Source organism: Pieris napi, chromosome 20 (assembly GCF_905475465.1).
Source record: "Pieris napi chromosome 20, ilPieNapi1.2, whole genome shotgun sequence".
In the NCBI taxonomy this organism is placed as follows: Eukaryota; Metazoa; Arthropoda; class Insecta; order Lepidoptera; family Pieridae; genus Pieris; species Pieris napi.
In genome coordinates, this window is record NC_062253.1 from 704180 (window position 1) to 729341 (window position 25162).

Sequence of the window (25162 nt, forward strand, 5' to 3'; positions counted from 1 at the left end):
TATTTTAGTTATAGTTAGTGTTAGTTTACCCTCTGTAGGTATTTCTTCGTCTATTGTTCCATACTAGGGTTGCCTGGATGAAATCTCTTGTTAATAAGCAATAAGGCTACCCGTTGCCTGATAACTTGCTTCTTTATATGTTTGTGTAATAACGAAGTGTAAATAAATAAATGTAATTTCTGTACGGTATTTGAATGGCCTTCATTTGTGATATTTTTACTTATAATAAAGGTTGTGAATAACTCAATTGAAAAACATCAAATATTTTCTCTGAACTCATTTCTATAAATAATAAAAGCGTAATAAATTTTCAAACGATAAATTTTATTGTAAGAGCAATATTTATATACCGCGCGCGAACGAATATGCTTTTGTTTTATTTTGTCCTATTACATTTCGTAGAAGGTAATTCGAACGACTCGTCTGTTCACGACGTCGCTAATTCACTCGTCGCTATTCTAAACAATGAAGACAACGACCGAATCAAAGAGCTTAGAGACAAATTAAAAGACATAGAGAAATATGTCGTAGATAAAGATAAACAAACTGAACTTATTCTGATCGAAACGTCTAGTACAAATCTAAATGAAACAAACTTCTTCAAAGCGCTAAATGAATCAGATAACTTTAATTTACTCTTAGATAGAGAGCCGAAGCATTTATATTTGAAATTGAAAGAAAAAATGAATCGAGATGATATTATGAAGATATTATCTGAAAAAGCTGAGGACAGTAATTTGATGCGAGCCGCCAGAAGGATGATGGAGAATGATCATGGGCATAATACGGAGATAGATGATGACGTTATAGACGGTATTGTTGATAAAATGATTGCTGAATCACCTGCGGATGATCATCGATTTGACATACAAGAAAATAAATATTGGGGTAACAATACAACTTCTATGCTTTGATTGACTCACGACGAACTGGTTTTAAAATATACTAATGACATGCAAAGGAAAATAAAATTCTCGTAGTAAATAGGTCTCATAGTATCGTGTCACTATTGTTCGCAAACATCCTATGCAACGTACACGAACTTTGACTAATTGGATTTTGCGACACAAAAATGCATTCGTTTGTATATTATGTTCGTTTTAATAAAAATACGGTTAATAAGAAATGGAATGCTATGGAAATTATTTTTTTATATTCATTTCTCTTTATGGTTATTCCATAGGCTTGGCTTAACGATATTATAATAATTCACTATTAACGTAATAGCTGTAGAAGCTAAAATACAATTTTAATTACAGACCCGCAAGGCGAGCTGGAAGACCTGAAAGAATACCACAAGCACGATGGGAGGAGGTTATTTAAGGGCGAAAGAACTACCATCAAGCACTATCCCTTCATGGTGTCTATTCATGTCATGGGGAGGTTTTGGTGCGGAGGCGTTATATACTGGCATGATCTGGTGCTTACTTCGGCTTCCTGCTTACAGCTGTAAGTTCTTTATTTTGTTTACTGTTAGCGAAATATTTAAAATTGTGTGATGTATATGACGGAGTGTCATGAGAAAATGGGTGAAAGAGTCATACAAATGAGGTACGAGAGCGAGAGAGGTAAATAATGGTCCAGGAAGGTCAAGGATTACACGTGGAGAAGGGAAGAAAACTAACGCAGAAAGAGAGCCAGGGACCGATTGTTGACACAGCATAACAGTATTAACTGAGCTGATTGAAAAACACGACCTGAATTTTAACAAAAACAGGACATGCAGATAAATTGTTGAAGATAGTTATTTTTGACGTCATAAATTAGTTTGTTGGTATCAGCCGGTTAATTTCGACTTCAGAGTCTGTTTTTTAAAGGCTTCTGCTTGGTTCATCCGGCTGCACCAACCAGTTCCTACATTGATAGCAACCTGAATTTGTGATAAACAAGTTTCGGACATTTCGTGTACATGTTCCACGACCTTTCCCCAACCGACTACAGAGTCGGACAGCATACGTCGGTATAAGTGTCAAACGATTAATGAGATAATAATTTACTTTTGATAATAATAATGACTCACTCTCACTAATTAATTACTATTATTAATGACCATTGAATAGTCGTTAATTTGTAGATCTAGTAATAGTTGCTAATCGAATAAACGACAAGTATTAACGGTTTTGACGTTGACGTTGTTAATTTATGAGCTCTGTGACAGATGACAATGGCAGCTGACAGCAACACGCTAAAGGAATCCCGTATAAGTAATAGCTCGCGTTGTACTTATTACTTTTCCAGTATGCACAACAATCGCTTCTTTCGCGAAAACCCGAAGGCTCTGTATGTACGTGTGGGAAGTAATCATAGCAGAATTGGGGGAGAATCTATTAATGCACTGGAAGTATGTACCTTATAAAATATAAATACCTTAATCTAATAATAATAATAATATAATTAATTTATTAATAATAATAATAATAAAATAAATAAAATAAAAAGCCTTTATTGTTGTTAACAAGTTTTACACAGAGTAGTTTCGTGTGCCTAAAATTACTTATGACTACTATCTAAAAAACACATTTTGACTATTAACTAGAGTTTAACTAATATACTAAAAAATTAATATTTATTGACTATCGGCAAACGGTAGTTCGGATACAACTTGTCTTCCGACAAAGGCCTCCTCTAAAGCTCTCCAGTCTTTTCTCATTTTTGCGGTGCGAGTCCATGTTGAACCCGCTATTTTCTGAACGTCATCCTCCCATCTCTTAGCCTGTCTTCCTCTATGTCTCTTTCCGTCTAAAGGGTACCATTCTGTGATAAGTTTTGTCCATTTTTCTTGCTTTTCTCTCATCATATGCCCTGTCCACCTCCATTTCAGCTGTTTGTATGTTGTGTATGCATTCTTAAACTTGGTTTTACTTTTGATGTCTATTAATTTTTCTCGGTCTTTTCTTTTGACACCTAATGTACTTCTTTCTATGCTGTTTTGACAAACTTTAATTTTATTTGCTAGATGTTCTGTCAATGCCCAAGTTTGACACCCGTATAGTAAACATGGTAGAATGCACATATTAAATACCTTCCTCTTTTCTTTCCTAGGCATATCTTTGTTCTTCATCACTTCACTGAGTGACCAATATCTTTTCCAAGTATTGGTAACTCTTCTTTCAATCTCTTTTTCCATGCAGCCTTCAGTAGATATTAGCTGTCCTAAGTATACATATTCCTGTACGTACTCTATTTGCTCATTGTTTACTTTTATCGTGTCTGTTTGTGATGAGTTTGTCATGATTTTTGTTTTATTTAAATTCATCGATAGTCCAGCTTTGTCACTTACATCTGCTAGTTGTTGCAGCATCATTTCTAGTGATCTTGAATTTTCCGAGAATATTATTAAGTCGTCTGCAAAGCGTAGGTGGCTCAAGTTTTCACCGTTTATGTTTAGTCCCTCATTTGTCCAGTCTAGGTTCCTAAATATTATTTCCAAAACGGCAGAAAATAATTTGGGTGAGATAGGGTCTCCTTGGCGTACACCTCTCATGATAGGGAATTCTTCGCCTATAGTTTGTAACTTAACTTGCGCAGTACTCTTGGTGTATACATTACGAAGTGATCGTATGTATTTTGTTTGTACACCCTGTATTTTTAGTGCATCCCAGATATATCCGTGTTCTAGTGTGTCGAATGCTTTATTGAAATCGACAAACCCTAGGTAGTAGCTTTTGTTGTATTCTTTATATTTTTGTAATATTTGTCTAAGGGTGTGTATATGATCTATGGTTGAAAAATTTCGACGGAATCCAGCTTGTTCTTTGGGCTGATTCTCTTCAAGAATATTTGTAATCCTCAATAGTATAATTTTAGAAAATACCTTATAAATATTAGACATTAAGCTTATGGGCCTGTAATTTGATATATCTCCTTTGTCACCTTTTTTGTGTAGTAATATAATTGTAGATTTAGTCCAATCCTCTGGAATATTTTCCGTTTTAATAATTTCGTTAAATATATTTGTAAGCATTGGACCAATTACTGGTGATGTAATTTTCAGTATTTCATTTGTTATGAGGTCTGATCCTGGAGCTTTATCATTCTTTTGTGTACTAATTGCTTTTATGGTTTCTTCGTTTAGTATTTCAGGTATTTCCTCTTCATCGGTAGATGCATCATATTCTCTTACCACTTGTCCCAACTTTTGACTATGATATAAATTTCGATAAAATTCTGTAGCAGCTTTTAGTATCTCGGGTCTCTTCTCTGTAATTTTACCATCCTTCTTTTTTATATTTAGTATCCAATCCTTTTTTCGATTTAGTTCTTTCAGTGCCTTTTTTATTCCTCCGGTTTTTTCTATATAATTCTTCATAGTATTAGATCGTTTCGTTTTTCTTTCGTTCCGTAGTTCTTTGCTTATACTTTTGCTTATTTCTGCGATTTTTCGACGGTTCTCTTTAGTTTTCTTTTCTTGTAGTAGTTCCTTACGTTTCAGTAGTAGTTGTTTACTTTTGAGTGAGACTTTCTTCTTGCTGTTTGTGTTTACTTTTCCAGGTATAGTTTTTAGTTGGTTTAGTAGTTTGTTGTATTTTTCTTGTATTGATACGCCTTCTTTACTGTCCATTGATATTTGTAAATTATTAAGTAGGACTTCTGGTTCGCCTTTGTATTGAATAACTGCGTATTTATTATGAAATCGTCTTGTTTTCTTAGGGCGTATCCCTGTCAGTGTAGCTCGAACCATTCTATGGTCTGTATTAAAATTTAAGTTATGTATGACCGACACATCTTTGAATATTTTTCTATTGTTAGTCATAATAAAGTCGATTTCGTTCTTATAAAGGCCGTTCGGTGAGATCCATGTCCATTTATTTCTTAATTTCTTTTTATAAAAGCTATTTAGGATACTTAGTCTGTTTTGTAATGAAAAATTGACTAACCTTGTTCCATTTTTGCTTCTAGTTCCAAACCCGTAGCTTCCTATACATATACATATATATTCCTTCTTCTCCGATATTTTGTGTACCGATTTGGCCATTAAAATCTCCCATTATTATGACGTTTTTATATGCAGTTTCAATTGTATTTTGGAGGTCTTCGTAAAATTTCTCGATTTTTGTTATGTCTTCCTTTTTGATAGATTCCGTCGGTGAATACGCCTGGATAATGGACCAATCTTCTTCTTTTTCTATATTAAGTTTAATGTTGAGAATTGCGATACGTTCAGTTATTCCCCTTATTTCTTCTATTTTGTTTATAAGATGTCTTTTAATCATGAATCCTATTCCATACATACCCGGCGTCTCTCCTTTATGATATAATATATACTTTCCATGGTCTTCTATATGTTCTCCAAATCTTCTCATTTCGCTGATCCCTATAATATCCCATTTTATTTCTTGTATAGCTAGTTCAAGTTCTTCAAGTTTTTCGGGTGTTCTAAGAGATCGACAGTTGATGGTTGCTATTTGAATATCATTCGTTTTCTTTTTAGTGTGAGTATTGACGTTGACGTTATTTTTAACCTTTAGAGGGTCGTGGTCATTTTCCCCCACGATGACCAGTCGGCTTGGGGGAGCGTGGTGTTTTGTACTTGTGTTGTTTATATTATAGGTATGTCGTGTTTTCCGTTTACCGATATTCAATTGTTATTGCTTATTATCTAATGAGTTTGAGGGGAGGGAATTGCTTCTAGTTCGCATTAAATCAAAAGCATTTAATCTGTTGGCGTTCGATGGCATGAAGGTTTGTTGTTTCCTTGGTTGATTATTATTTTCTGGTGATGTTGATGTTTCTCTTCTCCGTTTTCCATTGCTTGTATTGCTTTTTCCTTTTATTATTATTTTATCGAATTTTAAGTATGCGATATTTCCTTTCTTTCTCTCCTCTATAAGTTGTGGCTGCAGTGTTTTCCTTTTCTCCAGCATTAATAATAATAATTTACTCTAAATACCTAGTATCACAAAAATCCACTATAGAGTGGATTACACTATAACATTGAAGAAAAACCACAATAATTGGACAAAATTCAATAAAAACTTTTCAATTGTATCTTGTTAATTGTGTGTACTGTATACTACGTTGCTTTTCAACGACTACGTAATAAATAACTTTGATATAATCACAATAAATTTAAAAGGAAAAGTCCTGCATATAGCTTAGTAATATGTCAAAGGACAGCGTTTTCGATGAAAGCTTCTGGTCAACTTACTTTTTTGCCCTCTGATAAAATTGCATTATTTGTAAGGATCGTCCTTCATACTTTTACGTCTCGCTAAAACTACTCGTTACGCTTAAACACAATTACATCAAAAACTAACCTTTTTTTTCTTTATCATGGCTGTTATCGACAAAAAATAGATAGATAGAAGATCGGATTCCATTGATTTTAACTAACTCTGCAATGTATTTGTGAATATGTCAGGTGTACTTCCACCCTGGCTACAATCCTCGCACGCTGCGTCATAATATTGCTGTGATCCGCCTTCGGCGTCATCTGTTCTTTGGGTACCATCGAGTGCCTAAAGTCATTGACATCTCAACCAGCGGACGTGGACTTGCACCAACTGCCGAAGTCTTGGTGCTAGGATGGGGGGTTACGAAGGTAATACGAGTTTCGTATATACGTAAATATACTAATAACATTATCTGGCGGTTAGGTTAAGCTAAAGAAAACATATGGAGCACGAACTTCGATTTCCAAAACAAAACGAGGGCCAAAATGCGTTCGCGCCAGCGTAAAGAAGAAAAGAAAGAAAAAGGAAGAAGAAAAGAAGAAAAAAAAAGAAGAATCATTTTAATTTGCTTAAAGAAGTATTATTTCTGAGCAACATGCCTTGCAACTTAAACGGAGATGGGTAGGACACGTACCCAGTTATACAAATGACAGATTATACAAAAAAAAAACATGAGGGCTGACTATGAGCGATTGGCCGGCGAGATCGAAAGGGTAGCTAGAAAAAATTGGATGACGACGGCAAAAAATAAAATGAGGTGGAAAAAGTTGAAGGAGGCCTTCTCCAGGACAGGAATATATATATACAATTGCGGCCCCTGTCTGTGTGTAATGTGTATTATATACTATTTTTGTATGTCAATAAGATGTGGATGGATAATGGCTTATTATTGTTATTATTACTCTACTAATCGGTATGACTTTTATCCCTATTAATAATAATAATTGGTTCCTTTTGTGATTGCTTGCCGTCCACTCTTTTGTTCTCGGTGCTACCCCATTTATTGTTAGAACTATATTTAGTTATTCAATTTAGGCATGTCAAAATGCAAATCTCATCTAAAGATTGCATAATTACCAGGTAGTTTACCTCATTGTTATAGTTTGTTATTGTTAAAACTTTTCGAAACATTATAACTTTAGTTATATCAATTTTATAAGTTTTTAAAAAGCAAAATAGCTGTAAAAACGTGTCTAGTTGTAAGTTTGTTACATTCCAGGAAATAATGTACACTGGATATGTAGCTACTGGATGGCTACTGGAGATACTATAAATTTTTGTGAAACAGAATGAAGAATTTTTGAACTTGATTTTTTTTTTGAGTGGTATACGACGCTATGTTAATTTGCAGATGTCACAAAGGTTGGCCTATGAGCCAGTGTTTCTTAATCGGAAGTTCCTCCCAATATACCCCAACATATTCTGCAAAGAGATCTACGGAGAGTGAGTACTGCTCGTTTTTACACAAACATTTTTCAGTGTGTATGAAAAGTGTTGAAAACTCGTTTGTCATTTGTTATTTTATATGAATGCAAGCAATTGACTTTAATACATACTTTTTGCAGTAAATTCATAGCGTCTTCTATGTTCTGTGCGGGAACCATGACCACGGGAGAGGGAGCTTGCGATGTAAGTAACAATAATTATTAGCGATAATAAGTAATAATGTTGGCCTAGTGGCTTCAGTGTGCGACTCTCATCCCTGAGGTCGTAGGTTCGATCCCCCTGTGCACCAATGGACTTTCTTCCTATGTGCGCATTTAACATTCGCTCGAACGGTGAAGGAAAACATAGTAAGAAAACCGGCTTGCCTTAGACCCAAAAAGTCAACGGCGTGCGTTCGGCACAGAATGATCACCTACTTGCCTATTAGATTACCAAATGATTATGAAACACATACGGAAATCTAAGGCCGAGACCTAAAAAGGCTGTAGAGCCATTGATATTTTTTTATTAGCGATACACGATTATTGTCTATATTTTGTATCACAGGAATTAAAGGATTACGATGCACACACACGTTTAAGCTTACGTTCAACGCGTGGCAACGAACAGGCCATTTCAAGATATATATATATATTTAATTGGCTAAAGGGCCTATCTTTCACTGTATAATATATCTCTAAGTAGTGTGCGTCGGGAAAATTGTGTGAAAGTGAATTGGTGTATCAGGCCCATCCCCAATCTAGTTTAAAAGGCTGCAATTATTATGATTACTAGAAGGTTACATTAATACTATATAATCAGGACACTAGTAGGTAAAAAGACAATTCGACTGTTTTACAAGTTTCTTAGGGTCTGTTTCACAATGTATGGATAAATTACCAAATAGCTATGCAACACATAAATTATTTGGAAGATAAATTGAGCTATTTTACATTCATCGGACTCATAACTTTTGCGGACTTTATGTGACGAATAGCGCTATCTGACAGTCGTGAAACGCAACAATAGTGTTTATCCTACCAATAAGTAATAAATAGCTAATTTGGAACTTATGTAGAACTTATCCGTACATTGTGAAACATACCCTTAAAAAAACAATTTTTATAAATGGAACGCATTTATATACTTCACTCATTATTTCAAAAAGAAAATCCAAAGTTCGTGATGTTCCATGCTCCTCGTAAAAGTTACATTAATTTGCAAAAACTCAATATTAAAGTGAGAGCTCAAAGGAAACTTCTATCTTGACGGGAATTACTTAAGTTTCAGAGTTAAACCAACAGTTGGTTGTGTCGCGCGGAATTAAAAACTAACGTAGCGCCCCACTGCTCGACAAACAACTACTTAGGATGACATGCTCTTCTTTAGCTGTTGACCAATCACAATTAAGCGAAATTTGTCATCGAATCTCAAAATGTCGTGTACTTTAAAGTAACAATTAATCTATTTAGACCCCGCTCTGCCTCTTATGACACGTGCAGCGCGTTTAAGAGGCTTTAATTCCTTCGATTATATACTTGTTCTGACCACAAGAATAGTAAATTTGCACTTATTGCTTAAATCTCTAAAGAAAGCCCTTCAATACTTGTATACTATCTGTACTGTATACTGTATGTTATGGATCTAAAACTTCGTCACCTACTAAAGCGCATCAACCAAGCTACAGGTGTGTCAAAGATCGATAGAACGATGTATGAAAGGGAAGAAAAGAAGAGACACAATAAAGAATCCAGCGTTAAGAAAAATACCTAATGTTACAAATGTTACACTAACAATAAATAAACTTAAATGGAAATGGGCGGGGCACATGGCAAGAGAAACAGAAAAGTGGAGCAAAAAACTGGTGCAAAGCAAACGAAAAAGAGGGAGACAACTTTATTATCTATATATATAAAAATTAAACCCGTTTTCCGTTGTCACGACATAACATGAAAACGGCTTGACCGATTTGTCTGATTCTTTTTTTATAATATTCCTTGAAGTACGAGGATGGTTCTTACGGAGAGAAAAATTAAAAAAAAATGAGTGAAAAAGTCTAAAAACAACACTTTTCTATATTCCCATACAAAATATTCGTAATAATATTTAATGGCCATTTGAACTTTAATACCATATCATAAAGTTCAAGTGTTGGTGGAGGGGTTCCGGGAAGGTAAATTTTTATTTTTTGACATAATGTATTTGTTGTATTATCAACTTTCTTTTTTTTATCTTACTAGCTAGACCGGTGTCCCGAATAGCAGAAGTATAAAAAAAAATAAAGAATCGACTGTTAGGCGGTACGATGTTCGCCAGGCCAGCTAGTTTATTTATAATAATATATAACTGTCACTTGTTTATGTACGAAGTTTTTGTGAGAAAAATAAGTAAAGATTATTATTATTATATTAAATGTCTCCTTTAAGATTGAGACGCCCACAAAAATGTCTCTATAGCTTTTGTAAATTTAAAGTAATGGCGTTGCGTAGAGATGTGGGGTCTCCCTGCATCTTCTACCGCATTTACCTTGGAGAGTGTCCAGAGGAGTTGTTCGGCCTAATACCTGTAGCTGAGTTTCATTATCGGACGTCAAGGCAGAATAAATACCATCTGTATCACCTCTACGTCCGTTACAACTGAGCGTTTCTTAAAGCAGTTTTTGCCGCGCACCATTACTATGTGGAACCAGCTGCCCACTGAAGTATTTCCGAACCAATTCGACTTAAGGTCCTTCAAGAAAGCCTACGAATTCTTAAAAATCCGCCAACGTACTTGCGAGCTTCTGGCAGTGTGTGTGTGAATATGTCTTAACATCAGATGAACCTCCTGCCCGTTAGCCTCCATAAAAAAAGTAAAATTGGACTTTCTATCAAAGGAGTTTCAATTAATATACACTCTTATGTTTTAGCATGACGCTGGAGGTCCAGCAGTGTTGGCTGGAAAGCTGGTGGGAATTATATCTTTTGGGCCATCCGTATGTGGCTACCCCAACGCTCCCACGGTGTTTACTCTCGTGGGAGCCTACAGCGATTGGATAGAAACTATTAATGAAACTGTAAGTAATGTAATCTCATAATACTGTAGAACTAAGATTGGTTGAAATTAATTTATATATACCTATACTAGCGGACCCGACAGACGTTATGCATGATATTTCAAGCGATTAGGGCATCAAACAAAGTATGAAAGTACCGACTGCAGCGCCATCTGTCGGGCTGATTTGTGAATCTAAACCATCCAGGGCACACTTTCAGAGGAGTTGTTCGATCTAATACCTGCAGCTGAGTTTCATCATCGGACGTCAAGGCAAAATACAAAATACCATCCGTATCACCTCGACGTCCGTCGTTCCACAACAGAGCGTTTTCTAAGGCAGTTTTTGCCGCGCACCACCACTATGTGGAACCAGCTGCCCACAGAAGTATTTCCGAACCAATTCGACTTAGGGTCCTTCAAGAAAAGAGCGTACCAATTCTTGAAAGGCCGGCAACGCACTTGCGAGCCTTCTGGCATTGTGAGTGTCCATGGACGGCGGTATCACTTAACATCAGGTGAGCCTCCTGCCCGTTTGCCTCCTATTACATTAAAAAAAAAAAACCCAAACACATCTTAAAACATTCATTCAAATCGGTCCATCCGTTTTAGACGAGTACAGTGAAATACACACGTACAGTAGAGTTATATATAAAGATAAGTTTAGATATTCTGATCTTTATAAATTAAGTCATAACGTATAATTAATAAGAAAATCATGTCAATAACAGATGCCAGAATACTTCCGCGGTAAGAAGCGGACCACAACAATAGATCCGATTCCCTTGTTCGAGGATATCAAGTTCAGTAAAATGGAACTGAATAAGTATACGACTCGAGAGACTGAAGCCACTACCACCGCGTTCTACGTGCCCACCACTACTACTCCTCCGACGAAATTAAGGAACAAAGAGCTTAAATATGGAAAAAAATATAAGTATGAAACCGATAGCTGGAGTCTTGAGATGGATTAAATGATGGCCATAGCAATTTTTTTTTTACACGCTTTATATTAGCTTCACGCTCAAAAAAATTGTATGTATGTAGGTAACCGACTCCTTCGGACTCGATTTTGACCCACTTTTAAAGGACAGATTTAATTCAAACTTTGCGCACCTGTCAAAGATCGATGACATGCATTGTCATCCGAAAAAAAAATGAAGAAAATAAAAAAAAATTAACTAAAAAATACTATTATTTTTTTTTTTAAATTATTTTGTTTAAATTTCAATTAAGACTAAGAAAATTTACATTTTACATTACACAACTTATTATTATCATTACATTTGTATTGTTTTTGATGTGAAACATCTATAGCCATCGCATATAGGCATGGCGATGCATGCCGTGGCGACGCGTCGCCACACTATATGTTGGTATATATATACAGTCTATATGCAGTAGTGTGTAATATAACTATTACCGAAGTCACTGATTAAACGAATTAAGTAGTCATGATTTGAAATAAATTCGTAAATTTTTGTATTTAATGACAATAAATGTTTATTCAATAAATAGTCATCGACCATCGTTATCTGAAACAAAAATCGTAATATTTTATTTTATCATTATGACATATTTAGTTCCTATCACAATCTGTTCTTTTCTGCATATTACTTTTACAAGTGCGGAAACTGAGCCCACCAACCAACCAACTACCAACAGTTTTTGCTTACATGAACAGTATAGCAATCAGTACATAATCTTAATGATAATTATGTACATTTATATAAAATACAGTCATAATAGAAAGCAATTAAGCCAACCACAGCCGACGAGAATGAAAGCGGCGTGAAAATTGTTTCAGACCGCACCCTGCGGAGCGTGCTGTGTGGTGTTTGTGGTCGCATATAACATATATTAAGTGTTCATTGTAAAAACAGTGATATATCATTTTGTATAGCCATATATTACAATCAAGCATTAACTGTTAGATGCCTTGAAGACTCGTAAAAAAATACTATCAATAATTCAGCTTTGTTCAGTATTCATTTGAAAGCAGTTTTTCTGATATTAATATAAACTAGGACGCGTGGTGTATTACGGAATAATTTATGTTCCACATTGAGAAATATTGAAGCTGTCTATTGCACTCATAGCTAAGGTGTCATGATTAATAGATTTTACGTAGCATAAAACAGAGCAATGACGTAGAAGCAAATGGAGTATCACAATTTTAAACGAGACACATCCGGTTCCTGCCGTTACGTTCCGTTACGAGCGGATAACGGCCTAACGACGCTATTCGTTAGAACTGCACGTGTTCTAATAGGATTCGTTTTTTAACAGCCTGGTTGGGAAAATGTTACGAGATTTAGATAATGTCATATCGTTTCTCCAAGCGGGTAATAAATGTTAATCAAATTGATTATATTCAAACAATGAAGCGATTAAGTGCGATTTCTTGGAATTATTAGCACTATACGTCTTGATAAATATCTATTAAATTTTGTGCAAATAACAGTTAAATAGGCTTGTGTAATCTAACCCTAATTTATTTAACCCTACATTATAAAACAGTTTGTTTCAACTAACTTTCCTCGTCCCCGGTGTACGAGTCCCCTGAATTATTTTAGTTCATTACGATTTACATTATACGTTTTTAGTGCCGAGTCACAGTTGAGTATTGCCTGATACAAACGGGATAGTTATAATAATAATTTTTGACGTGATAACGTCTTTAAAATCGTTTTAGTCGGGTGACAATATGTTCAGAAACTTGTGTCACACCAAAACCTCACGAGCGCAATCGCAGGTATAACGAGAGAGAGACGGACCGATCTCCCGTCTCATCTCGAGCGCTGCCAGTCATTCCGTGAATGCATGAAGAAAAATGTATATCATAGTCGAATAAGTAAACTTGTCATTTTACACCCGAAATTTATCATCAAAAGTGTGAATAAAACGATAGATGTAATTTAAAATTTGAAAAAATTGTTATCTTCATTAATTCCTTACTTCCCAAAAACTTATATCACCAATAAGACGTTATCACGTAAACATCTCGATCGTAAACCTACTTTACAAACAACCAATATTTTTTTTTGCAAGAATATGGTACAAAAATGTGATGATGGTTCAATCTAAAGTTTGCATATTCTACCACTCATAATGGCGTGCAAATTTGTCTTTATAGATAGAAACTAATATCAATTATAATAATGTTTCACGCAAATAATCCTTAATATAATAATAATTTTATTCCAAAAGTAGTACATTATATCGATTTTTAAAAACTCTAGTAGGAGGATCTTTGAATGTTTTTGGTAAATTATTATACACCATATAAAAGGTGTTTTTCCTATAAAACTCCAAATTAATATTGCCACAGCCAATTTCTACTTCACAAAGTCATGTTATTAAAGATGTAAGTAAGTTTTCCAAGTTATATTCTCAGTTCCCAAGTTATTGTTCCACGTGGTAGCTGTCTTCAACGCAAAGACAACCCTACCTTCAAGGAATACAGTTACTTTAACACTGACTTGATGTATTTATTCGATTTTCAATAATGCATTATATTAAAATTCAATTGGAAACTTTGGAGCGATATTGTTGTTGACATAGAAATTAGTTATTCAAGTTATTACCACTTCATAAAACCGAAATGAAATGAAATGAAATAGTTTATTCTTGCAAGTAGGACTATATAAATCACTTTTACAATGTCTTCCTAAACTAGATGAAGTCGACATTTCCTAACTGACTGCCCTGAGAAGAAATGTCGAAACAAACTCGGGGGTCTTAGTCTCTATTATAGTCCAGATAATACAATAATAAATTAATAAGTTGGTGTAAACAAATGCAGAGTATTTACTGGACTGGTCTTTGGAAGAAAGAACCAGATCGATCTGAGCAAGCCTGCGCCAGCAGACAGCTAGCATGCCCCGAATAGCTCATGCAGTTCAACCATTTTTGAGGGAGCTGCACAACCCGGTACACAACAATACCTACATGATTTATTAGTATTTCACAAAGTAATACGTACTTAATTAGATCTAACGGTAGGATCTTAGTTGAATTTTAGTAACAGTGGTTGTGGAATTTGGAACTCTCAATACAACTGTTTTGTGCATTGTAAATGTCAGAACCGACGTGGTATTGAGCTTACTTACCATAATCCTAAAAACATATAATTATACCCGTGTAATGAAGTAAATAACAGTTATGAAAGGGAGTGGAGTGTTGGTCCATAGTTAATGTGTACTTACCTGAAACAAAATAATTTTATATTAGTTTAAAAAGCTCTTAACATAAAAGCTCAAGCTTTTAAAAGTTGTACGTAGTAATTAGCTTTTGTGTAATTAACGCTTGCGAATAGTTTACAAGTTTTAAAATCATTTTTATGTTTTTCTAGTTATACTAGATACTTATTATCCAATCAATATGTATAACTTTTTCCCTGGAGTGCTACAGATGAATGATAACTTAATAAGACACTTACACCTTTATACTAGAGAGGTATTTCGTGATAAATATACACCAACAGAAAAGTATTAAGGCATGTGATATTCCCAGACATATGTTAGCCAAACATTTATACAAATATTGGTACAGTTGTCGAGTAGCAGACATTGGTATCACAAGATCTGGATATATAGCATTCACTTAATAATGTTTGCACAATCCATCATCGCTTGTACGATTGTATGTACGCGAGCACATAAGAGTATTCAATATTTTCACTGAATTTGTTTACTAATGTATAAACGTATGTACGTGAAGGATTGCGGTTTTAATGTTACATAGAGTATAAAATAATGATTATCGATTATTTAATTTAAGTTAGTTATATTGTTTATTAGTAATCATAACAATCAAATATGCAGTATATACAATTTTCTTAACCTACACAGCAATAATAAATTAAATTAAAACAAATTTAAAAAGCTTGGTCCCTGTGGCAGTGTACCTTTAACGCTGGCAGCATTTTCTCGCTGTATTGCGATACGTATTCGTTGAGCCAGGAAAGCACCAGCTCACCGTTACTACCAGGTGCCAACTTAAATCTATAATTAGCGCCAATGCACTTGAACCCCACGGCCCAAGAGTCTCTACTCCAACGGGAACAAAATCGAAGTAGGAGGAAAGACTCTATTTAAGTTAGTTAATTATAGAATGTAGCTGATGTGTGCCAAGTTTGACGGAAAAAACAATGAACATTTGTAAGGAGCTTGATTCATCACGGTTCAGACTCCACACGAGTCGAGTTGTAATATTTTCATTTCCGTACTATTATCAAAAAATATCCCGAAAAAAAAAACTAAAATAAGTTCCGCTTCCGTTTAAGTATATAGAAACGTAATATTAGAGTGAGTGTAAACACATTCATCAAGAGGCCGCATCGATTGAGGAAACATCTTCGTGTTTACATGACACACAGGGTGCCTTACGATTTGTATGTATTTGTGTGGCTTCTAGTTCCTTATTTTGTGCTACGTAATTGTCAATAAATAAAACTACACCATAAAATAAAATATGTTTATTATGGAATATAAGATACAGGTATCACTTATTCCACGTCATTAAATTTGAATCGGTAGACATCCCTACTCATCAGCTAAAGACAGAGGGTGTAGGCCGAGAGAAAAAGCCGGGTTAAAAAACTCTCGGTACTCTTTTAAAATAGCAAATCATCACTTATTTAAAAAAAAATATCGCAAATTAATTAGAAGTAGCCTGTCTAGCACTAGTCTCAGGCCCTTTTATCAACTAAATAATCGTTAACTTTTTAGTAAGCTTTTCTTGAATACATTTCTTAAATTATTCAAAGTAGAGATAAAAGAGAATCTGGGATTTTATTAAAGAAAAGTATCCCTTAGTGATAAATCAAAGATATGTGCACTCTGCAAAACGTTTATTCAAGACTGGCGCTCAGTGTTGCCCACTTAGTCTGCCAAATATCTAACACCTTCCCCCTTAAATGCTAAGCTCTCTTACATAGCTAATTAATTAGTTAATAAACTCTGTGTTCTAAAGATTTTTAAGATATATCAAATACCTAGGTAAATTCACAAGTAGATAGGTTGCTGTCTTAATAACAATAGTAATTTAATAACTCAATGATGGAAATACATAATAAGGAAAACAGTAAATAACAAAAAAAAACAATAAGTATATTTCTATGTAAGCTACCTCAATACCTACCTACCTCTCTCCCTATTTACCGAAATTAACACTTTTATTAAAGGTGACAAAAAAAAAAAAAAAAAAAACTTAAAAATAAACAGCTGCAATCTATTTTAAAGATTTACCTACTACTACAACATACAACATTTATATTTAATGGTCTAAATCTCTACTTGTTACAAGAATATAACAATTTACATTGACATACATGTGAAAAGATAAAAAAAAAATAAGTTTAATTTAAAAAAAAATAATCTAAGATGCTTATATGCTACCTGAAAAAAAAAACATCTTCGAAGCCGTATCTACGAGGGGGTCTACGAATCCTACTAATTCTGTCTGTTTGCTGATCAGACGTTAACTCCCTGTAGACTACATTATCTTGAATCGGTCCCCCGGGCGTGGACACTGCTGGCACGGTGACGGCGGTGATAGCTTCCTGACGTGACGTATTGCCATCTGGGCTGCTCATTTCATTGTGGGATGCTCTTTGATTACGAACCGTTCTAGGTGACGTCAACATATCAGCTGTGGCAGACGACGCTGTCATAGAATCGGGGTCTCGTTCTGGGCTCTCTGAGGTTGGAAAAGCTAATGAACTTCGGGACTTAGGTTTTGGATTAACATGTGAAGGTTGACGATTTATGTCCCCTGTATTACTATCAACTACTTTGACCTTTCTAAACCTTAATTGATCGATATGTCTTTGTACTTCGGTTCCGAGAACAGATTTAACTTTGTAGTCAGTGGTTCCTAACCTATCCGTCAGCTGGCCTGCTAGCCACTTGTCCCGAGAGCGGTAGTCGCGGTACCACACCGGGTCACCGGGTGTAAGTTGACGCCGCGCTCCCCCCGCAAACTCCTCACTGCGAGCTTGGTGCGATTGAACTCTCGTCTCGCGTGAAGGCTTTAAGGCATCTAAACGCATACGTAAATCCCTGCCCAACAGAATTTTAGCAGGACTCTCTCCTGTAGTGTAATGCTCCGTATTTCTATAAGCTAATAAAAATCGAGAAAGTGCTATGTCCGGGTCTAGTTTTTGATTAACCGCTTTTTTTATGACTCTCTTACATATCTTAACTGCGTTTTCCGCTGCTCCATTTGAAGCCGGATGATACGGGGCTGAGAAAATATGCTCAATTTTATTTCTTTTCATGAACAACTCAAATTCCTTACTAGTGAAAGGTGGACCGTTGTCACTAACCACTTGTTTTACTAAACCAAAGCGAGCAAAATTATCTCTAAGAACAGCAATTACAGAATCTGCCTTTGTGCTTTTCATTCTGATTGCTTCAATCCATTTAGAGCAAGAATCTACTATTATAAAGTAAGTTACACCGGAAATAGGTCCCAAAAAATCTATGTGAATTCTGGACCAAGGTCTACTTGGCCATGGCCAGGCCTGTGGCGTGTGTGAAGGTGGAGCATTTGCGACCGCACCGCACACTTCACAAGACTGACATATTACTTGAATACTTTCATCTACCCCAGGCCACCAGACATAGCTTCTTGCTAACGACTTAGTTTTAAAAATACCCATATGGGTATCATGCAATTCTACTAATACTTTATTCCTACATGAAGCTGGAATGACTAACCTATGGCCCCATAAAATACAACCTAGTTCGGTGTAAAGTTCATTTTTTCTATTAAAATATGGTTTTAATTCTTTGATTTCATTTCCTACCGGCCAACCATCTCTAATATAAGTTAACACTCTTGATAATATCGGGTCAGACAAGGTTTCTTTTTTTAAAACTGAGTAGTCCAGAAGAAGAGCTTCTGTCGCAAAATGCAGATATGTTTGCTCTGGCAAAGTATCTTCACCTATCTCTTTATGTGCTGTAATTAATCGCGATAGTGCATCTGCTGTGTTTTTGTCGGTTTTAATATACTCAATATTAAAATCATATGCTGATAACTTGATAGCCCATCTTTGCAACCTACTCGCTGCTGTACAAGGTACTGCTGAATTCGGACCGAAAATGCTTACTAGTGGTTTATGATCTGTTTTTAATGTAAACTTCCGACCATACAAGTATTGATGGAATTTATCAACAGCAAATATAATAGCGAGGGCTTCCTTATGTATTTGGCTGTAGTGTCTCTCCGCAGGAGTGAGTGAGCGCGAGGCATAGGCCACGACCCGCTCCGAACCGTTAGGTGCGCGCGACGCTAACACACAGCCCACGCCATACGAACTTGCGTCACAGGTCACTATGGACTCTGCAGATATATCAAAATGCACTAGAACTTCTGCACTACATAACAATTTCTTTACTTTGTTAAATGCTAAACTACTCTCCTTAGACCAAATAAACTGTTTACCTGCCTTTAATAGCTCATATAAAGGAGCCAGATGAGTGCTCAAATTTTTTATGAATTTTCCATAGAAATTAACCATTCCTAAAAACGATTTTAACTCAGAGACGTTCTTTGGATAAACCATACCTACAATTGCTTTTACTTTGTCTGGGTCCACTCTTATACCATCTTTATCTATAATGTATCCTAAGTACTTAACTTCGGAAGCCAAAAAATTACATTTGTTTTTCTTAATTTTTAACCCGTTGTTTTGCAAAATACTAAAGACTTTCTCTATTGTTTCCAAATGACTTTTAAAATCCCTACTTTTTAGCAATATATCGTCGTAGAACGTAATCACATCTGGAATATCTTTGAACAAATTTGCCATAAATTTTTGAAATATTCCTGGACTTGAAGCTAAGCCATATACTAAGCGATTATATTTAAAAAGCCCCTTATGTGTATTGATTACAGTGTACGCTTTTGATTCTGAATCTAGTTCAAGTTGATTATAAGCCTGTGATAAATCAATTTTTGTGAAGTATTTATTTCCACTGAGGTCGCTAAACAATTCATCAATCCTCGGAACCGGATACCTATCAATCATTAAGGCTCGATTGAGTGTCACCTTGTAGTCGGCACAAATACGAATTCCCCCGTCTGCTTTGGAAGCAATGACCAGCGGAGTAGCCCAGTCGGAGTGGTCCACCGGTTCCACAACGCCGGCCTGAAGCATGGCATCTAGTTCTGCATCCACACGCGCTCGCATAGAGAAAGGCAATGGCCTCGCTCTGCAAAATATAGGCTCTGCGTCCTCACGCACCTTCAACGCCACCGTACCACCAGTGTACCTGCCCAGGGTCCCGTCAAACACCGACTTATATCTGGAAAGTATATTATTGATTTGATCATTCGATTGGCTTGCTTGCACATTATTTACATTGCAGATTTTAAATTTAGGAATATCTATATTCAGTTCTGAGAGCCATTGTCGTCCTAATAAATGGGTACAGCCATTGTCGATAACATAAAGGTCCAAAACTTTACATATGTTGCCATATTTTACACTGATTTCTAAATATCCTAATGGTTCAATGGTAGCCCCGTCATAAAACTTTAATTTTAACCTGCATGACCTTAACTTTAATTTGTTAAAGTATTTTAAAAATGTACTCTTACTAATACAGGATAAAGCGGACCCAGTATCTATTTCCATATTCAACAATGTATCGTTCACTAACAAGGAAATACACACCGGTTTGTACTTAGCTAAGGACATCTGATAGATCGGCTCCTCATCCGTGTAGTCTACTTCCTCTTGCTGGCGCACCTCGCTCGCCGGCGCCGCTTTGGCCACCGGTCCAGCCTCGCATCCGGCGGCTCCCTGCAGCCAGTAGGTGTCGGCGGGGGCTCCTTGTCCGGCCCCGCGCCCGGCGCCACGTGATCGACCGCCACGCTTCCCGCGCCATCGCCCGCGCCACCCGCGCGATCTGCCACTGTACCCGTAGCTGTTCATCACGCCCTCACCGCGTACCCCAGTCTTCTCTCGTCCCGAACACATACGACGGAGATGGCCTGTCGTTTTGCAGAGGCTGCACACAAAATTTTTGTAGACACAATCTTCCCAGCGATGATTTGTGTCCCCACATGCTTTACACTCACGTATTTGCATTTTATTTACTTGCTCCACAATGAGTGAACGATCCACAACGCCCGCGTCACGTTCCGCCGCCTCAAGGTTTATCGCGAGCGACACGGCTTTTTTATAACAAAGATTCTCCTCGGCAAACAGCCTCTGTCTTGTAGATTCACTTTTTAGCCCGCACACAAATTGGTCTCTAATATTATCTTCTAGTGTTGTTGAGAAATCACAAAACCGTGATAATTTTTTTAAGTCTGCCACGTAGTCGGCAATCGATTCGTTTTCTTGCTGCCTTCTTTGACGAAATCTGTAACGCTCCGCTAATATTGAAGGTTTCGGCTGCAAATGCGTTTCCATTAAATTCACAACTTCTTTGAAAGTTAGACTCGAAGGTTTCTTCGGACTGGCCAACGTAGATAGCAAGTCGTAGCTATCTTCCCCCATTACCGCTATAAGCGTGGGTAATTTGACGCCATCTTCAATTTTATTTGCCAAAAAGTACATCTCCACACGTTCAATATATGCTGACCAATTGCCATTTTTAACGTCAAATGCACTAATTTGACCAATCATTATAATTTTCTCAACACAGTTTAATTAATTTTTAAATTTATGTGAATTTTTTTTATCCTCGTCGCCACTGATAAATCAAAGATATGTGCACTCTGCAAAACGTTTATTCAAGACTGGCGCTCAGTGTTGCCCACTTAGTCTGCCAAATATCTAACACTTAGTACGGAGAAATTGCAGCCTACATTGTGCGTATGTTCTATTCTAGTAAACTTATCACTATTTTTGTATACATACATAATAATTAATATTGTCATAAATATATTGCGAGGGAAAGGTAAGTTTATTAAACACTCAAACACACACCACATCAAATTAAAATCAGTTGGCGTGAAGTCGATGTCCAGCTAAGCTATCTATCTATAATATTGGACAGCTCTGGATAAAATACCCAGGAGATTACGCGTTTAAACGTGTATTAAGCACGAACCTCGATAAGACGTCTCAAAATGGCTGCGAGACTAATGATAACTCAATCTCGCACGAAGCCTGATTTACAAGCTGTAGCGAGCAATTGTTAAATAGCGAATCTTGATTGAAGTATTGTGTAGATAGTAGATTCATTTCTCTGGCAAAGTGACACACGTCTGCTTCTCAGCATAATGCTGAGCCAGGGCCAATCACAACCACAACACACACAAAATGTACCTTTTTTTCCATATTTTTTTATTATTATTATTTTATATGTTTCTGTGTGTGTCTTTCGTTAGTAATAAATGTTATGTCTATGTTACATACAGCGTAAAGTAAATATTAAGTTACAGTAACGTCCATTTTATAGTAGAATATTGAAATCTTTTATTTTATTTATTCACATAATATATACAAGAACGTCTACTGTAAAGCACTTTGATCGTCAATTTATTTAAGTGTCGTTTAAAGTGAGTTAAATGTTTTAGTATTAAATATAAAAAATAATTCTTGAATTCGTGTGTTCATTATAATCAGAGAGGCGTCGAATTAGCCTTGATTAGCTACGATGATGTCGGGGATCTCCTTGGGTTATCACGTACCGGAATTAATATTCACTCAGTATAATGAGGATATAGGATATAGTTGGAAGTAATATATAGAGATGTGTGAGGTATATCAAAGCAAAGTAAATTTTTATGACTCTTGACTTGACTTTTTTTAATTTGGTTTTAATACACGGAACGAACCCCAACGTATATTATTTTGTAAATCCTTTATATATAGTTATATTTAAATAAAATAACAATCGCCCCATCGCCCACTGGGGAAATAACCTGTGACTGGAGTTATTTCACCAGTGCAATCGGTCAACCCCCTTCCTAGTGAGACTGCCATGCTTTCGGGCTTCAGACAAATGGGCAGGCACGACCGGGGATTCAACACCCTCACAGCATAGTGAAGTGAGCAATGAGGTAACGGGTATTGCACTCCCGTTGCGTGCGGTGAGTAAAATTCCCAGAGCCCATCACGCCTTCCCTTCCTAAGTAATATGAAGGTGCGGAAAAAAACAGAAACCACCACACACAATAGTCGGGTACTGCAGATGCCATTGCTGACTCTGTCGAATACCTTTTGTCGCTACTTATCTCTTCTTAGACACTCTTTTTGAAACCATAGCTAGCATCGGAATATCAGACATATCAAATGACATTCAGTCTCGCGATAATTTGGAAGGGAAAGCTAAATTAGCCTTTAAAAAGCTTGATATACTCAGCAAGGCGAGACAGTATATCACTCTTGTAACTCTAAAGCGAAGATTTGGCCCTACATGGAGTACCGTTTTCACCTCTGGGCGGGAGCTCCTCAATACCAGCTCCTTTCACTTGGCCAGTCACTTTCCGAGCAGCTTGATCCCTTGGCGTTGCGTACAGATGTCTCTCTGTATTTACTGCCGCATTTAGAATGGAGAGTGTGCAGAGGTTCCAAAACTAAGCGCTTTTTAAGGCATTTACGCCGCGAAACACCGCTATGTATAACCAGCTGCCCATTGCAGTATTTCCGAGCCAATTCGACTTAGGGTCCTTCAAGAAAAGAGCGTACCGATTCTTAAAAAAATAATAAAAACTAAATAACCTAATATGATTTCAAAAGGGAGAAAGTGTAACTTTCGTCAAAACAAATTAGATTTCGGAGTTCTACTATACCAAGTATTTTACTCTTCGTTTTCTGCAAAGTTAAAGTATGCGTAACCTTTGCCATATAAAATCATAATAATTTATGATGAAATGACTAGATAGGGAGTCTGATATTACGATCTCATTTGGCAAATGGTCTGTCTGAATTACTTGCCGTCAGCGAATTATAATATATCATCGCGGGCGCGGCCTACGGACACGGCAAATGAACTACGTCATATTTTGGCATCTCGAAAATTGAGGTGATAAAATATTATTTTTATTTTATCATTGCAGTTTATTTGACAACCAATTAGGCTATGTTCAGATGGCAAAAACTTGACGCGCGTTTTCATATCGCGCGACTAGACATTGTGGTATTTTCATACAACTGTTCACATGAGCGCGCGTTAACGCGCGTCAACGCGGCGCTCAGAGAAAAAGTCTCTAGACGCAGGTGATCGCGCGTTGACGCGCGCTTTGATATTAATGTAATGTCCGTTTGCTGTTCAGATGAGCGCGCGCTTTCATCGCGATCGCATGTAATTTTGTTAATTTTCGTAATTATATTTTGTTCTTGCATTTATAGGCGCATACAACATTCTTAATTACTAATCAGTTGAGCCGCTAACTTTTTGAGAATATTATTTATTTTATTTATAAAAGCTTTTTTATAAATAAAATTTACGACCCCCCCCCCCTGCGATCCAATACCACCATCAATTTCAGCGTTATGAGATTGCGGAGAATATATCAAACTCAAACTATTTCCGGCTTTTTTATGTAATGGGCTCACCTGATGTAACACCTATGTTACCGCCGCCCATGGGCACTCACATTGCCAGAAGCCTCGCAAACCATGATATTTACCTCGCAAATATGACGTTACCGTTTTGTAAAACGCCTATATCTCTACGCAGCGTCAAGTGTTCAAGCTGATTAGCACATGCTGGTATTAGGGAGCCAAGACATGGGAACAGTATTTCACGTGGGCCGGATTAGCGCTTCATTGTAAGCGATGGCCCGTAGTGAAATACTGTCACGTCCAGATGACTGCGAAATACTTTGCAACATGTCGAGCGACATTCAGTATTCTAATACTAGCTGATTCTTTTTGGGGAGTGTTTGCGAATAGTGGTGTTACGACGAAGCGACTCTTCTTAGTAGTAAACGCGCATACTTTTGCGCGCGTCTTATTAGAGTTAAATTAGATTTTATCTTTTGCCCCAACAATGGGGCAACAATTTCAAATCTTTAAAGTTATGATAAATAACTTTTAATAATTATTATTATGTAGTCACTATTTATATCGCCCATTGAATAGGCGCTTTTATGAAATTATATTAACTATGGCAGTCGTGGCGCATTATTGAACACCTCTCGAATACTTTGAAAATTAAATAGCACTGATTGTGCAAAAGTCTCAAGCCCATTTTTGTAATATCTTTTGCAATGAGAATATCAAGTTTCAGTTAATACAAATTGAAACAGATACCATTTATTGAAATCGGAGTATATCCTGTATCCAAAGGGCTTGTCAAAGTATCAATTTGTTCTGTGGAAATGTCTGTCCGTTCTAATCAGCTTTGCGGCGCGGTTCCAATGAGAGTCGGATCGAATGAGGATTGATGAAAGGGATACGAACTTAATATGACTTAACAAGAGTGTATGTTCTATTTATAAATATTAGTCAAATACTTGAGAAAAAAAGTGCGTAAAACAAAGTACGTACATGTCAGAAGTGAAACTTCTTTGGCAAACTAATTATTAATTTTTTCTTCATATTTAAATTTAATTTT

At 36.3% G+C, this 25162-nt stretch overlaps 3 protein-coding genes across 6 annotated transcripts in view; 1 reads left to right on the forward strand and 2 right to left on the reverse strand.

Moving 5' to 3' along the window:
• Positions 1-25162, reverse strand: part of LOC125059999 (inactive dipeptidyl peptidase 10) — a 348882-nt gene that overhangs the window by 275040 nt on the left and 48680 nt on the right. The window lies entirely within an intron of this gene.
• LOC125060001 (transmembrane protease serine 9-like) lies at positions 342-11632 on the forward strand. Its single transcript, XM_047664741.1, has 8 exons — positions 342-888; positions 1260-1449; positions 2239-2341; positions 6362-6541; positions 7525-7616; positions 7739-7802; positions 10507-10653; positions 11363-11632. Exons 1-8 carry the CDS (start codon positions 366-368, stop codon positions 11603-11605), a joined length of 1542 nt encoding a protein of 513 aa, XP_047520697.1. The 5' UTR covers positions 342-365; the 3' UTR covers positions 11606-11632.
• Positions 16471-21437, reverse strand: LOC125059998 (uncharacterized protein K02A2.6-like). 3 transcript variants are annotated; one of them, XM_047664732.1, is made up of 2 exons: positions 20320-21437; positions 16471-19948 (listed from the first exon to the last, which is right to left on the reverse strand). In XM_047664732.1, the coding sequence occupies exons 1-2, from the start codon at positions 21277-21279 to the stop codon at positions 19943-19945; spliced, it is 966 nt and encodes a 321-aa protein (XP_047520688.1). In that variant the 5' UTR covers positions 21280-21437; the 3' UTR covers positions 16471-19942. The 3 variants fall into 3 exon arrangements, with proteins under 3 accessions (XP_047520688.1, XP_047520687.1, XP_047520686.1); XM_047664731.1 differs by having other exon boundaries at positions 20320-21424; XM_047664730.1 differs by having other exon boundaries at positions 16471-17898; positions 18658-21424.

Coding starts and splice junctions, on each gene's coding strand:
- LOC125060001 (XM_047664741.1), top strand. CDS start 366: ATGCTTTTGTTTTATTTTGTCCTATTACATTTCGTAGAAGGTAATTCG. Junction 6,542..7,524: donor TAGGATGGGGGGTTACGAAG/GTAATACGAGTT, acceptor GTTAATTTGCAG/ATGTCACAAAGGTTGGCCTA. Junction 10,654..11,362: donor TAGAAACTATTAATGAAACT/GTAAGTAATGTA, acceptor TGTCAATAACAG/ATGCCAGAATACTTCCGCGG.
- LOC125059998 (XM_047664730.1), bottom strand. CDS start 21,279: ATGATTGGTCAAATTAGTGCATTTGACGTTAAAAATGGCAATTGGTCA. Junction 17,899..18,657: donor TATCAGCATATGATTTTAAT/ATTGAGTATATT, acceptor AAAAGAAATAAA/ATTGAGCATATTTTCTCAGC.